Below are 12171 nucleotides of genomic sequence, written 5' to 3' on the forward strand. Positions count from 1 at the left end.
ATTTAGTTGTTTTTAGAAAAGAACGTGTCACAATATTAATTTTAAATTTAAATATTTTTCTGAAAGTTATCCTTTATATTGTTAATATAAACATGAGAAATAAACTAATTTAATTAATATTTTGATACATTTATTTTTCATTTAATAGGAGACAGGTGTATTAGAAATAAATTTATATAATCTTTTGATAAATGAAAATCCCAATCAACTATAAATCTAAAAGATATCTAAATTTAAATTCTACAATTACTAAAAATTGTTATTTAATATGGCCATGAGCTGTAATGACGAGCTAGTTTATGACGGTGGTCCAAGTCCAGCTCATTACTTCAAATCCTTGTTGCACAAGCCTGCCGGAAACCCTTCTAACTTTTCTCGTCACATCCTCTTCGCTCTTTTAATTTATTTATTATCCTCCAAAAATCAAGTACTCTTTTCGCAAGTACATATATTATTATCATATATATATATTTACACAGCTGTGTGGTGACTTTTTCTTTTCTTTTATTGTTTCTTTAAAAGTAAAATATAATAGGGCGGTGACTTTTTTAACATAGCCACACTTGTACTATTGTTTTACTTGTGAGTTAAAGATAATAGTTGTGCAAGTAGTAACTAACTGATATTATTATAAAGAATAACTCTCCTTAATACTACAATTAAATGGATAATTTATACAGTATCTAAAGAACTCAAAATCATGTAATTTTGTCCATGGCTAGCTGTTAAAGAAGAGTATTTCCTGCAAGAATCACAGGGCAACAAGTATTTTATAATACTGACATCTAAATTTTATATCCACATAGGATTTGTATCCGGACCGGATACTTATAGTAACAACCCAATTTTTTGCGTTGAATTTGGATATGGAGGTTAAAAAAATATGTATAAGATAGTGAAAAAAGAAAACAAAGTGGATGAGATGGTGAGACCCATTAATTTTTTAATATAAATATATAAATAGTAAATTTAAATAGTGTAAAAAAGAGAAAAAGTGCTGAGATCCATTAAATGTATTTGGAAAGTTTCTTAAGGTAAAAAAACGATTCAAATGAATGAGGAAATCGTAAAGAATCCGGTGGAATATGAAATGCTAGTTAATAAGTTCCTTGCATAAATCTTCTTATTTTTTAATATGTCGGTTTAATTTCAAATATAATTAAAGAAAGTTGTTCAATATATATATTATATTTAAATTGATATTATATAATTTTACAGAATAATTATCATGTTGATGCAATGTCAAGAAAACGATGATTTTAAATATATCCGTAAGAACTCAAGGTAAGTGTATTTTTTTAATATTTTCTCTTTGAAAAGATGTGTAATTTTTTTTTTTCTCATTCGATTTTCGAAAATAATCTAGGACACAAGTGTAGGTAATCAGTAATGTAATAATACTCACTGTACATTTTTTTGGATGTTTCCATTTAAAAGTGACACCTAATGCCACCCACTCTTCCACCATTTCACCACCACATCATCTCTCTCTCCCTCTCTCTCATTTATTCACTTTCCTTCTCCTTCCCCACATCTCTCTCTCTCTCTCTCTCTCTCTCTCAACTGTGCACACATACATCTCTCTTAAAAGTCCAAACTGTACAGCAATAACAAAACACTGGACAATCCCCAAAGTCTTAACCTTATTACACACAGTTGCGCACTCCTCCAATTTTCTTACACAACCTCCCGCATTGTAAGTTGTTTTTCAATCTCGCACAATTTTGTTGATCATACATACAATACATTCATGTCTGGATTCGAACATATGCACTTCTGTTTTCTACTTGCTTATATGTACTTTGAAATATGTCTTGTCGGTGCAAATTTCAGTAAACTTAAGTTTATATATGTATGAAATTTTACAATTTACTGCTAGATTTATATATCATGAACTGATTGCGGATCTGTTTATGATTATCGATATCATATTTTCTGAATTGCTACATTTATCAATACTGAAAATTGCGAAACAAGCTGATCAAATGCGTGGTACTAGTTTTTGCTGTTAGCTATATCGAATTCGAGGATTATAAATGGAAGTTACCGTGTGGAGCTAGTTTCTGCTGTTAACAAAATCGAATTAGAGGATTTTAGATGAAAGTAACTGTGTGAAGCTAGTTTTTGCTGGTTACAATATGGAATTGGAGGATTTTAAATGAAAGTAACTGTGTGGTGCTAGTTCTGCTGTTAAGAATGTCGAAATGAAAGTAAACTTTGTGGTACTAGTTCTTGAGTTAGTGGTTTGTGCACTTCAAATGTTGTCTACTTATTTACTAACATTATGCTATGCCTATGTACTACTAGAGTTTAGAATGGACAAACGAAGCTGGCCCTGGAAGAAGAAATCATCTGATAAGGCAAATGCCGACAAAGTAGTTGCTACTTCAGATTCTGCTGGTGCTGCCACAGCTTCGTCTGAACCCCAGGATCAAGTATGTCCTTCAAATGCATATTTTAAACTTCTGATAGTTGTTCTTGTATCCAATACACGTCTGATTTTCCATTATCTTTTAAATTCTCTCTGGTAGTAAGACATTTTAGCTTTGCATTTTGTTTGCTTGTCCAAAATTTTAGTATTGATATTAACGGTAATGACACCATAAAAGAGTTTCGTCTGATACCTCATATGGACGTCTTCAGTGTAGCCTGATTTGTCGGATATATCTAATTTTCAATCTCTAAAAAATTCTCCGGTAAAAAAATGTTTTAGCTTTTATGCTGTAATCCAAACACTTCTCAATTCTCATCAACTTATAATGTCACTATAGGCTAGGAAAAGATATATGGATTGTACTGCATCATGTAATTTACCAAAATGAGGGCAGATCAAACACAAAATGTATGCTATACAGATCAAATCTCATGTAATACACGATTATGGAACAGTATTTGTGCTTGGAGCACCTTTGTTTCTGAAAGAGGCCATTATAGTTATAACAGAAAGTTTAGTGAGTAGTTATTGTGACTTTGCAACTCGGCTGCATAGGCTGTTGTATAGATAATTAGCGACAGGGTCATGCTCTTGCTTTACTATGCATTACTCTTTAGTTATTTAAATGTTCCCTCTTTTTTCTGGAAAGGTTACCCCACAGGGCAAGCAGGAGAAAAAGCCAAAGTATGTCCAAATTTCCGTGGAATTATATTCTCATCTAACTGGATTGGAGGATCAAGTGAAGACACATGAGGATCAAGTGAAGACATACGAGAATAAATTGACTTCTTACGAGGATCAGGTGCAAAATTTAGAGAATGAAGTCAATGAATTGAATGAGAAGCTGTCTGAAGCGGATTCAGAGATGATAATAAAGGAAAATGCTGTAAAACAGCATGCTAAAGTCGCTGAAGAAGCTGTCTCGGGTATGTTGACGTATCTTTGGTCATGATTTTCTCATTTAAAAATGACATCACACAATTGTTATTTTTCTTAAACAGGTTGGGAAAAGGCCGAAGCAGAAGCTCTGGCACTAAAAGATCAGCTGGAATCAGTTACATTGTTGAAGCTTACGGCTGAAGATCGAGCATCACATCTAGATGGTGCGTTGAAGGAGTGTATGCGGCAGATTAGAAATCTGAAAGAAGAGCACGAGGAGAAACTGCATGAAATTGTTTTAACCAACACCAAGCAATGTGACATGATAAAGTCTAAACTTGAAACCCATATAGGTAACTTAGAGCAAGAGCTTCTCAGATCCGCATCTGACAATGCAGCAATATCTAGATCCCTCCAAGATCGCTCTAACATGCTGATAAAGATCAGTGAAGAAAAAGCACAAGCCGAGGCAGACATCGAACAACTGAAGAGCAATATTGAATCGTGTGAAAGGGAAATAAATTCTCTAAAATATGAGCTTCATATAGTTGCCAAAGAATTAGAAATCAGAAATGAGGAAAAGAACATGAGTGTGCGGTCTGCAGAAGTTGCGAATAAGCAGCACTTGGAAGGGGCTAAAAAAATAGCTAAGCTAGAAGCGGAATGCCAGCGACTGCGTGGTCTTGTTCGGAAGAAATTGCCTGGTCCAGCTGCTATGGCACAAATGAAGCTGGAAGTTGAAAATTTGGGAAGAGACTATGGAGACTCTAGGGTAAGGCGGTCCCCTGTAAAGCCTCCCACTAGTCCACACATGACTCAGTTTTCTGAATTTTCACCTGACAGTGCACAGAAGCACCATAAAGAGATTGAGTTGCTCACAGAACGTCTATTTGCGATGGAAGAAGAAACAAAAATGTTGCAGGAAGCTTTAGCCAAACGTACCAGTGAACTACAGGCTTCTAGAAGTGTTTGTGCCAAGACAATAAGCAAACTACAAAGTTTGGAAGCACAGTTGCAAGCAAATACTCAAAATAGAATTATAGCAAAATCAACTACACAAATTCAGACCGAAAGTTCTCTAAGCCAACATGCAAGCAATCCTTTAAGCTTAACCTCTACATCAGAAGATGGAAATGATGATGAACTAAGCTGTACAGGGTCTTGGGCAACAGGATCAATGTCTGAGCTCTCTGTAAAAAAGGAAAAGAACATTGACAACCAGTTAATGGCTAAAAAAGAAAACCAGCTGGAACTTATGGATGACTTCTTAGAGATGGAAAAGTTGGCATGTTCAACCGGTGAGTCAAATGGAGATATATCAAATAGTACAAGATCTGAAGTTGTGAATCATGATTTAACAGCAGCAACTACCACCACAGATTTAACTCTCCAGGAGAAGCAACAATTTGATTCATTGGGAATTCAGAAGGTATCTGATAAAGAAGATTTAGTTCCTTACATGAAGCTCCAATCAAAGATTTCATTGGTACTAGAGTCTGTGGCTAAAGAGACTGATGTCAGCAAAGTTTTGGAGGAGATCAAGCATGTTATGCAGAATCTGCATGATGATTTGCATCAAAATTCGGTGAAACCTCTCATTGATGGACCTCTTTGTACTGGTGCTGCTGGTGATCAGGAAAATTGTCCGGAATATGTTGAGGTAACAACCGACAAGGAAGTCTTTGTATCCCAGGACAGCGAAGGATTGAGAGAGATTGTGCATGAAATTACAGAAGATGTAAAAATTGCCGTTTCTAGTATTAACGACTTTGTACAGCTACTTGGCAAGGAGGCAAAAGCTGTCCAGGTCCCACTGCCCAATGAGGATGGACTGAGCCGGAAATTGGAGGAATTCTCTTTCACCTATGATGAGGTTATGAAGGGAAAAATAGGCCTGAGTGATTTTGTTCTATGTCTTTCTCAGGTATTTAGTAACGCCAACGCACTTCATTTTAGTGTCATGAGTTATAATAACATAGATATGGATAATAGTAGCTCTGATTGCATAGACAAAATTGCGTTGCCTGAAAATAAAGCTACTGAGAACTCATCTGGAGAGAGATACGATAACAGTTGTGGTTCGTTTTTGGATTCACCTTCTAATCCTGACATGCCTTTTGAAGGAACATTTGTTCCAAATTCTGAATTCAAAACTTTGTCACTGGAGGATTTTGAACAATTGAAGTCAGAAAAAGATAACCTGGTGATTGATCTAGCTAGATGTGCTGCAAATCTAGAAATCACCAAGTCTCAGTTAGTAGAAACAGAACAACATGTAGCTGAAGTTAAGTCACAGCTAAGTGCTGCTCACAAATTGAATGGCTTGGCCGAGACACAAGTAAAATGTATGGCGGAGTCGTACAAGTCACTTGAAAGTCGTGCAGAGGAGTCACAAGCTGAAGTGAATCATCTACGGAGTAAAATAGAAAATTTGTATATTGAGCTTCAGGAGAAGACAAATCAGCATCAGGATGCACTTGAAAAATGCAAGTCTTTGCAAGAAGAACTGCAAAGGTTAGTGCAAACCTTGATTGCTTGAAATATTGCCATAAATTTCAGTCCTGTTCTGGCCAGTTGATATATTACTTTGTATGAATAATAATAAGGCCAAATAGTTTTCACATGACTTAAACTTGCATATTTAAAAGAGGTAAATCATTCTCTAATTTACAGTTCACAGTTTCTCCAAAATTTACTTGCTATTACATCACGATCAATAGTAGACTCCCACTATGTCTGCTTAGCAGAGGTTGTGACTACTGATCTTCCCCTTTAATTTAAAAAAGAGAGATAGTCAAACTTCCAAATTTTGTTAGTAAGTAAAAAAGTAACATTTCTCAAAATTTGGTGTAGTAATTGCATTGCAACCAAATTACACTAGAAACACCTATTTGCAGGTTTAATATCAAACTTAAGTGAACCCTTCACATGCCCAAATTCCACAAATCCCCTATTCACTCCATTCGTAGCTTGAAAGGAGTATAAATTCCTTAAATAAGATAGTATACAGAATGGAGTATTTGTTTGCAAGGATTGATTCACTTTTTCTGTCCTGGAATGGTTAAGCTTGCATGCTGGAACCTGCTTGAGCATGCTCTGTTGAAAACGATTATAATATGTACATAGCATTTAGATTTACATGACAAATCCCCTTAACTGTATCCTGAATTACTTTTTCAGGATTGAGAACGGGTCTGGGGCTAATATTGATGCCAAGAGCAACCAGGTGAGGGTAACACAGCATCCTAATCATGTTGTACACATGCACTGCCTCCTAATGTTAAATCACTAATCACTATATATATAATTTTGTGGGCCATGGAGTGAAATAAAGAAGCTAAACTGTTATGTCATCGCAGGAGATGGAGTTATCAGCTGCAGCAGAGAAGCTAGCAGAGTGTCAAGAAACTATATTTGTTCTGGGGAAACAATTAAATTTGATGCGTCCACATCCAGAATTACCAGGGTCTTTCTCCAGAGACAAGAGTCAGAAGAACGTAGAATGCTTTACCGAAGATGAGCGGACCACTAATAACAGTGTGGATATGAATGAGATAAATACCGTGACTTCTGCTGACGTTAATCAATCAGGTGGGGAGTCCCCAGTCAATATATACGATACCCCTTTCAGTCCATCTGATTCTGAAGCAAGCAATCTACCACGATCACCAATCAGTTCAAAGCACTCACATCATCGATCTGCAAAGTCGGGCTCGTCCACTTCTTCATCTTCTACGCCAACACCAGAAAAAAATCCCCGAGGATTCAGCAGATTTTTTTCAACAAAAGCTAGAAATGACCATTAGGTCGTTTGGCTCATTGGCTAATTGGCTTCATGGCAATAGGACACATGAACTCATGTTTTTGAATCTTACTCTTTAAGTCTCGGAGAGGATCGTTTAGCTCAAAGTTATACAATTGTGAGGAACTTAAAAGGAAAGTCTACAAACCAGTCAACCATACAATAAGTCCGGCTTCGGGAATTCCCAAATATTACACTGAGATCTTTGGTGATTCAAGAAACGGAAACACTTGATTCTGGTTTGAACAGAGAATACCATTTCAGAATCATTCCAGCAGGTTTCTTCTGTAAATCCATCCTCCTCCATGCTCTTTATTGAATAAGAACAATAATACTTTGTTATCAACGATAGGTAACTTCTACTCATGACTGTATATGGTTTTCATTGTCGGATCATTTGTTTTCTGCCGCCAATTTATACAATACTACTGGAACTGTTATTTTGTTGATAATCTACATCTTTAGCAACTTATTTTTGACCAAAGAACACATGAGTGAACAACATCAGTGTAACAGTTTGTACATTAATATAACTGGGCACTCTTCACAATCTAAGCTTACAGTAGTATATGCTCTATTTTACTCCAATAACATTATGGTTCATTTGGAACGGATTTTGCTAGTCTCAGTTAAAACAGCACAACTTCTCGTCTGTTTCAAGTTCCAATCTTTAAGCTGCAATTGTAACATGTCGTTCACCATGGTCGATAACTACTAATTTTACATGTTTACGTGACACTGATATTTTGTCGATGGATTCAAACATAAAACTACACTGAAATGACCGGGGATGCGGATTTTGGAAATTCGTGGCTCAGTCGAAAACTGTCGATGATATTTGTTTACAAGTTCATGAAAAATCTCAAGTGCGAATGAAAATATCAGTTGGAATGTCTACATTGTGTGTGTTGGAGAGCTAGCAAAGACTTGAAAATGGGTTTAAAGAAGGGCTCTACAGAGACATATGTAGACTAGAGTTATGGTTCCACAGCTGTATAGGTTTGGAAGCAACCAAAGTCTGTTTCTCAAACAAACATGTCTGCCCTACTTTAATAAAACCGATTCCCAGCATAGGTGCTTCTGCTTGTCTAGTTTCCCTGATTTCTGATAATTTCGCAATTCTTTCCTGCAGAAGAATAAAATCTTACGGTTTCCGCAATTTTAGAATTTTGGAGAACAGATGGAAGTTGCAGCAATGACAAATGATAGGTGAAACGTCAAACACTAGAGGAAACATGATATAGCAAAATACCAATCACGAATAATATCAACCATACACAGAAAGTGATATATAAATGTTATTCAATTTTGCTGCCCCTGCTGGGATTATCTGTTCTTCCCCACTGGATTCAAGTCTTTCTTCTCATCATATTTATAATATCTACCTTTATTTTGTTATCACAATAATTTTCTTATTAATTGTCCAAATCATGATCTGCTATAAGGTTGGAGTGAAAGATTGTTCTATCTCTTATGAAACGGGCTTTGGCGCCTTATTATTGAAAATTTAGGTTAATCCATGTATCCAACGATTGGAGAGTCGAAAATAAATTATTAACCGGAAATATATATATCCTGTGTTATTCTAATCTATTTCTGTCATGGGTGCATACAAAGGTGGCGAATGTCCGGTCGGTACGGAAATATAAATCTTGGAATAACACTAGGTGGTTATGATTAGAGTTCAATAACTAGGTTAGGTTTAAAGATAAAAGCACAGGGAGTCAGGGACCATTCGCATTGAACATGCATTATAGATCTATAGATCTTCTTGGCCATCATCTGTTGTAGTCTCTCTAAAAAAGAAGATAGTACTTAATAGTACTCATTACATACAGTTTAACAGTTGTATTGTATCAAAAGCAAGTGGGCATGGACCATTTTAGTGATGGAGACTTTGGCCAAAACTTTTGTGGTTCATAATCTAGCTTACCATCCCTCTATATCCGTACTATCACTGTGTGACAGTGGCAGAATCTACTGTGTTTGGAAGACGGTACAGTTTCTCTTAACTTCACGTTAGTATAATATTCTCCGTTTTGGAACAGGAGCAAAAACATCACGAATCCGGTGTTTATATTTGTATCATTCACTAACACACAAAATGTAATGATTATAATGATAAGTTTCCATTTGTATACCAACCATATAACTGATTCACAAACTGAAATCTTGTGTATAAGACCTGGACTTTATACAAGTGTAGCTGCAGGCCAGCAGCTGCAGAAGAAGTTATCACAAGTTTATCATAGGAGATACAATCCATGATATCGTTAATGACAATCCTGAACCAAGGAAATTAAAAGCTGAAATTACCTCTGGCAACATACATTTCAGCACAGCTGATGTCGACTGAAACATATATGGGCGGTCATGTCTTGTGGTAAAAACATCCTTCGCCATAAATCTTAGCTAACTTCATTATTTGTAAGTTCAGCTGGCCTCACATTGAAGATATACATCTAAGGACTATTCTTTTTTTGGTTAAACCGGTGTCCAGGCCAGATTACACGCACCTAGACTAATCCAACCTCAGTCGGCATACTTGCACACTCGTACTCCCGAGCATGGTAGCCCACTACTCCCAGAACGTCCAGGTAATGGAACTCGTGACCTTAAAATAGCAAGTGTTAAGCGCCACTGTCCAACCATCTGGGACACCCGTGGGGGTCTAAGGACTATTCTTGTTGTCCAAAGTCCATATATCTACTGCCTCTTTTATCATCGACTTCAATTTCAGAAATGATACTCCAGGTCCAAGACTAAAGGCACTGGGATACATGTCCTCTATAAATTAATTTTTTCTTCGAATTTTTACCATTATAAATTGTATAAAATTATTCAAGTGTCCTCATAAGTCATAAAATTTGATAGTTTACTCGGTGTCCTTTGAAAGAAATTATTCATTCTAGATCGGCCTCTGGCATGCAAGTAGTAAATAAAAGAAATTGTGCTGGAGGTTGTATAACCGAAGATCCTTAATATTAGTTCTCTCTCACATGGTAAAATGTACAAACACCAGACCAAAGGAGAAATCTATTGACATATACAAAGAACGATCCCTGTGGGATTCAGTTAGCTTAACTCTAATATCCAAAAAATCGAAAAAAAACACTACAAAAGAAATAAAAGCCACAGAAGCAGTGAAGCAGCTTCATGATCGTAAACTCCCCGTGAGTAAGCTTTGTGTAAGAAACTAATCTTCATCTAAGCATCGACGTTAGGCTTTCGAAAGCAACTTCATCGCAAGGAATCGTAAGGCCCATGTCGTAATCAAACCCGAACTCCTCAGCCGCTTGCTGCAGAAGGTTCTGAAACTCGGGATGATTCAGGAATGAAATCGGGACAATGTACCTCGTCCTGTTTTCACCAACATACACCACAAAGTGGCCCTTTGGCACGTCAACCGGAAAGCCTTCTTCGTCGTAGCCTTGTCTTTTTTTCATGCTCGAACATCTCTTCATGATCTGCTTGATCAACGCGGCCTGTGACAACCTGTTTGATTTTTTATAGGCCATCGAAAAACCTCTGTTTTATAATCAAAGGAGTATTGTTTGCACTAGAAAGAAATTCTGTTTTTGTGAATTGTGTGGGAAAGAAATGGAGAGTTGAGGGATATATAAAGTGAGTGAAGAGGGGAGAAAGGTACACACAGAAACTACAAGAAGAGTCATGTGGGCTTGTGGGGGCAAAGAAGAGACCGGGTGTTTTTAGGTAGTGTGTGAACTCTAGGACATGTTTGGAGCCAAATCTCACTCAGTATATTGCAGTTTGTTGCCCTACATTACAACATCCAGGCCCCTTTGCTCTGTCTCTCTCTCAAGTCTAATCTAAACTTTTTGCATGTTCATTATTTTCCTGTTTAATGTTCAATAATATAAGAGGGACACCATCCTCTAGTACCTCAAGGTTTTAAGATTTTTAGGCTGAGTTGATTACTTAACATGATCTTCAAACAGTATCATATTTCAGAGCTCGTTGTAGGGAGGAGTTTCGGGTACGAGTCCTACCATCCCATTTGTTTCATTTAATTATCTATTTATCCGTCTAGTTAGTCTCGTGTTTGTTCAATCGCACATCAAGGGGAATATGTTCCTCCCATCGTCTAGTTTTTATTATAATCGGTCAAATTGACCAAAGTTTGACGACACTTTATATATATTATATAATTATAAACATATTAAAAAGTATATCATTATAAAGTACATAAAATCAATTTAATAAAATTTTCAATTTTAACAGAATTCATAATTTTTGATCAAAAAATAGTCAATTTGATCATTGAAAGTCAAAAGTGGACAACCAGAGAGACACGGAGTCGAGAGAGAAGGTGAGGGAGCACATAATATAAGATCATGGACCTTATTATGAGTTGCTTATGTAGATTAGATTAGTTTGTACATACTTTCTCTGACCTTTTCAACTATGAACGCACGCCAACTTATCTTCTTGCTCCTGCTTCTTGCTAGCTGAGTAGCTGTTGTATCCCAGTGTTATACACTGCAGGGGTATAATAAGGTCCTCAGCGAGAATTCGATTTATCTGAACTCTCAGTTACTTGATCTGAAACATGCAAGGAGATGCATTAATGTACTTGATCAAATTAAGGCTCACGAGGTTTATAATTACAGAAGTAATCAAATTGAACTGTAAAAATCATAACATTGCTCTGGTGGCCTGATTCTGATGTCTAGAAATAAAAGAGGTTGGTGAGACCTGGTCCAATAATAACTGTACATTATTGTACTGTTCTACGGCCCTCTGGCCACTTTGATTATCAAGTCCAGGACGATAACAATCACATGTGCTAGCTCTAGTACTCCTTGTTTGTTCGCTGGAATAATGTTATATATAGCATGATCTAGCCATTCGAACCTAGCACTCATCCGTATAACTCTTTCGGGTCCTATATACGATTTCAATCTGATTTAATTCGGTGCTATAAAATCCATTCAATGCCTTCTCCCGACACTTAAAGATTTTGGTAGACACGAGCATCTAACCAGAGTACTGATGTTTGAGGTCAAATTCTGGTCCCAGAGTACTGATATTACTC

The 12171-nt window shown here is 36.5% G+C and overlaps 2 protein-coding genes across 2 annotated transcripts; one reads left to right on the forward strand and one right to left on the reverse strand.

The window, feature by feature from the left end:
* The first annotated feature begins 1496 nt into the window (after window positions 1–1496).
* LOC108227619 (filament-like plant protein 4) lies at window positions 1497–7567 on the forward strand. The gene is made up of 6 exons (XM_017402864.2): window positions 1497–1696; window positions 2308–2435; window positions 3084–3360; window positions 3436–5827; window positions 6494–6539; window positions 6673–7567. Exons 2-6 carry the CDS (start codon window positions 2316–2318, stop codon window positions 7117–7119), a joined length of 3282 nt encoding a protein of 1093 aa, XP_017258353.1. The 5' UTR covers window positions 1497–1696; window positions 2308–2315; the 3' UTR covers window positions 7120–7567.
* Window positions 7568–10139: 2572 nt separating this feature from the next.
* LOC108227620 (protein SMALL AUXIN UP-REGULATED RNA 12) lies at window positions 10140–10720 on the reverse strand. The gene has a single exon (XM_017402865.2). It carries the CDS (start codon window positions 10631–10633, stop codon window positions 10319–10321), a length of 315 nt encoding a protein of 104 aa, XP_017258354.1. The 5' UTR covers window positions 10634–10720; the 3' UTR covers window positions 10140–10318.
* Between the last annotated feature and the right edge of the window lie 1451 nt (window positions 10721–12171).

This window comes from Daucus carota, chromosome 6 (assembly GCF_001625215.2).
Source record: "Daucus carota subsp. sativus chromosome 6, DH1 v3.0, whole genome shotgun sequence".
NCBI classification, from domain to species: Eukaryota; Viridiplantae; Streptophyta; class Magnoliopsida; order Apiales; family Apiaceae; genus Daucus; species Daucus carota.

Bases quoted from the DNA above. Each gene is read 5' to 3' on its own strand.
- LOC108227619 (XM_017402864.2), top strand. From the start codon at position 2,316: ATGGACAAACGAAGCTGGCCCTGGAAGAAGAAATCATCTGATAAGGCA. The intron at 2,436-3,083 runs GTATGTCCTTCA...TTTTCTGGAAAG, and splicing joins CGTCTGAACCCCAGGATCAA to GTTACCCCACAGGGCAAGCA. The intron at 5,828-6,493 runs GTTAGTGCAAAC...TTACTTTTTCAG, and splicing joins TTGCAAGAAGAACTGCAAAG to GATTGAGAACGGGTCTGGGG.
- LOC108227620 (XM_017402865.2), bottom strand. From the start codon at position 10,633: ATGGCCTATAAAAAATCAAACAGGTTGTCACAGGCCGCGTTGATCAAG.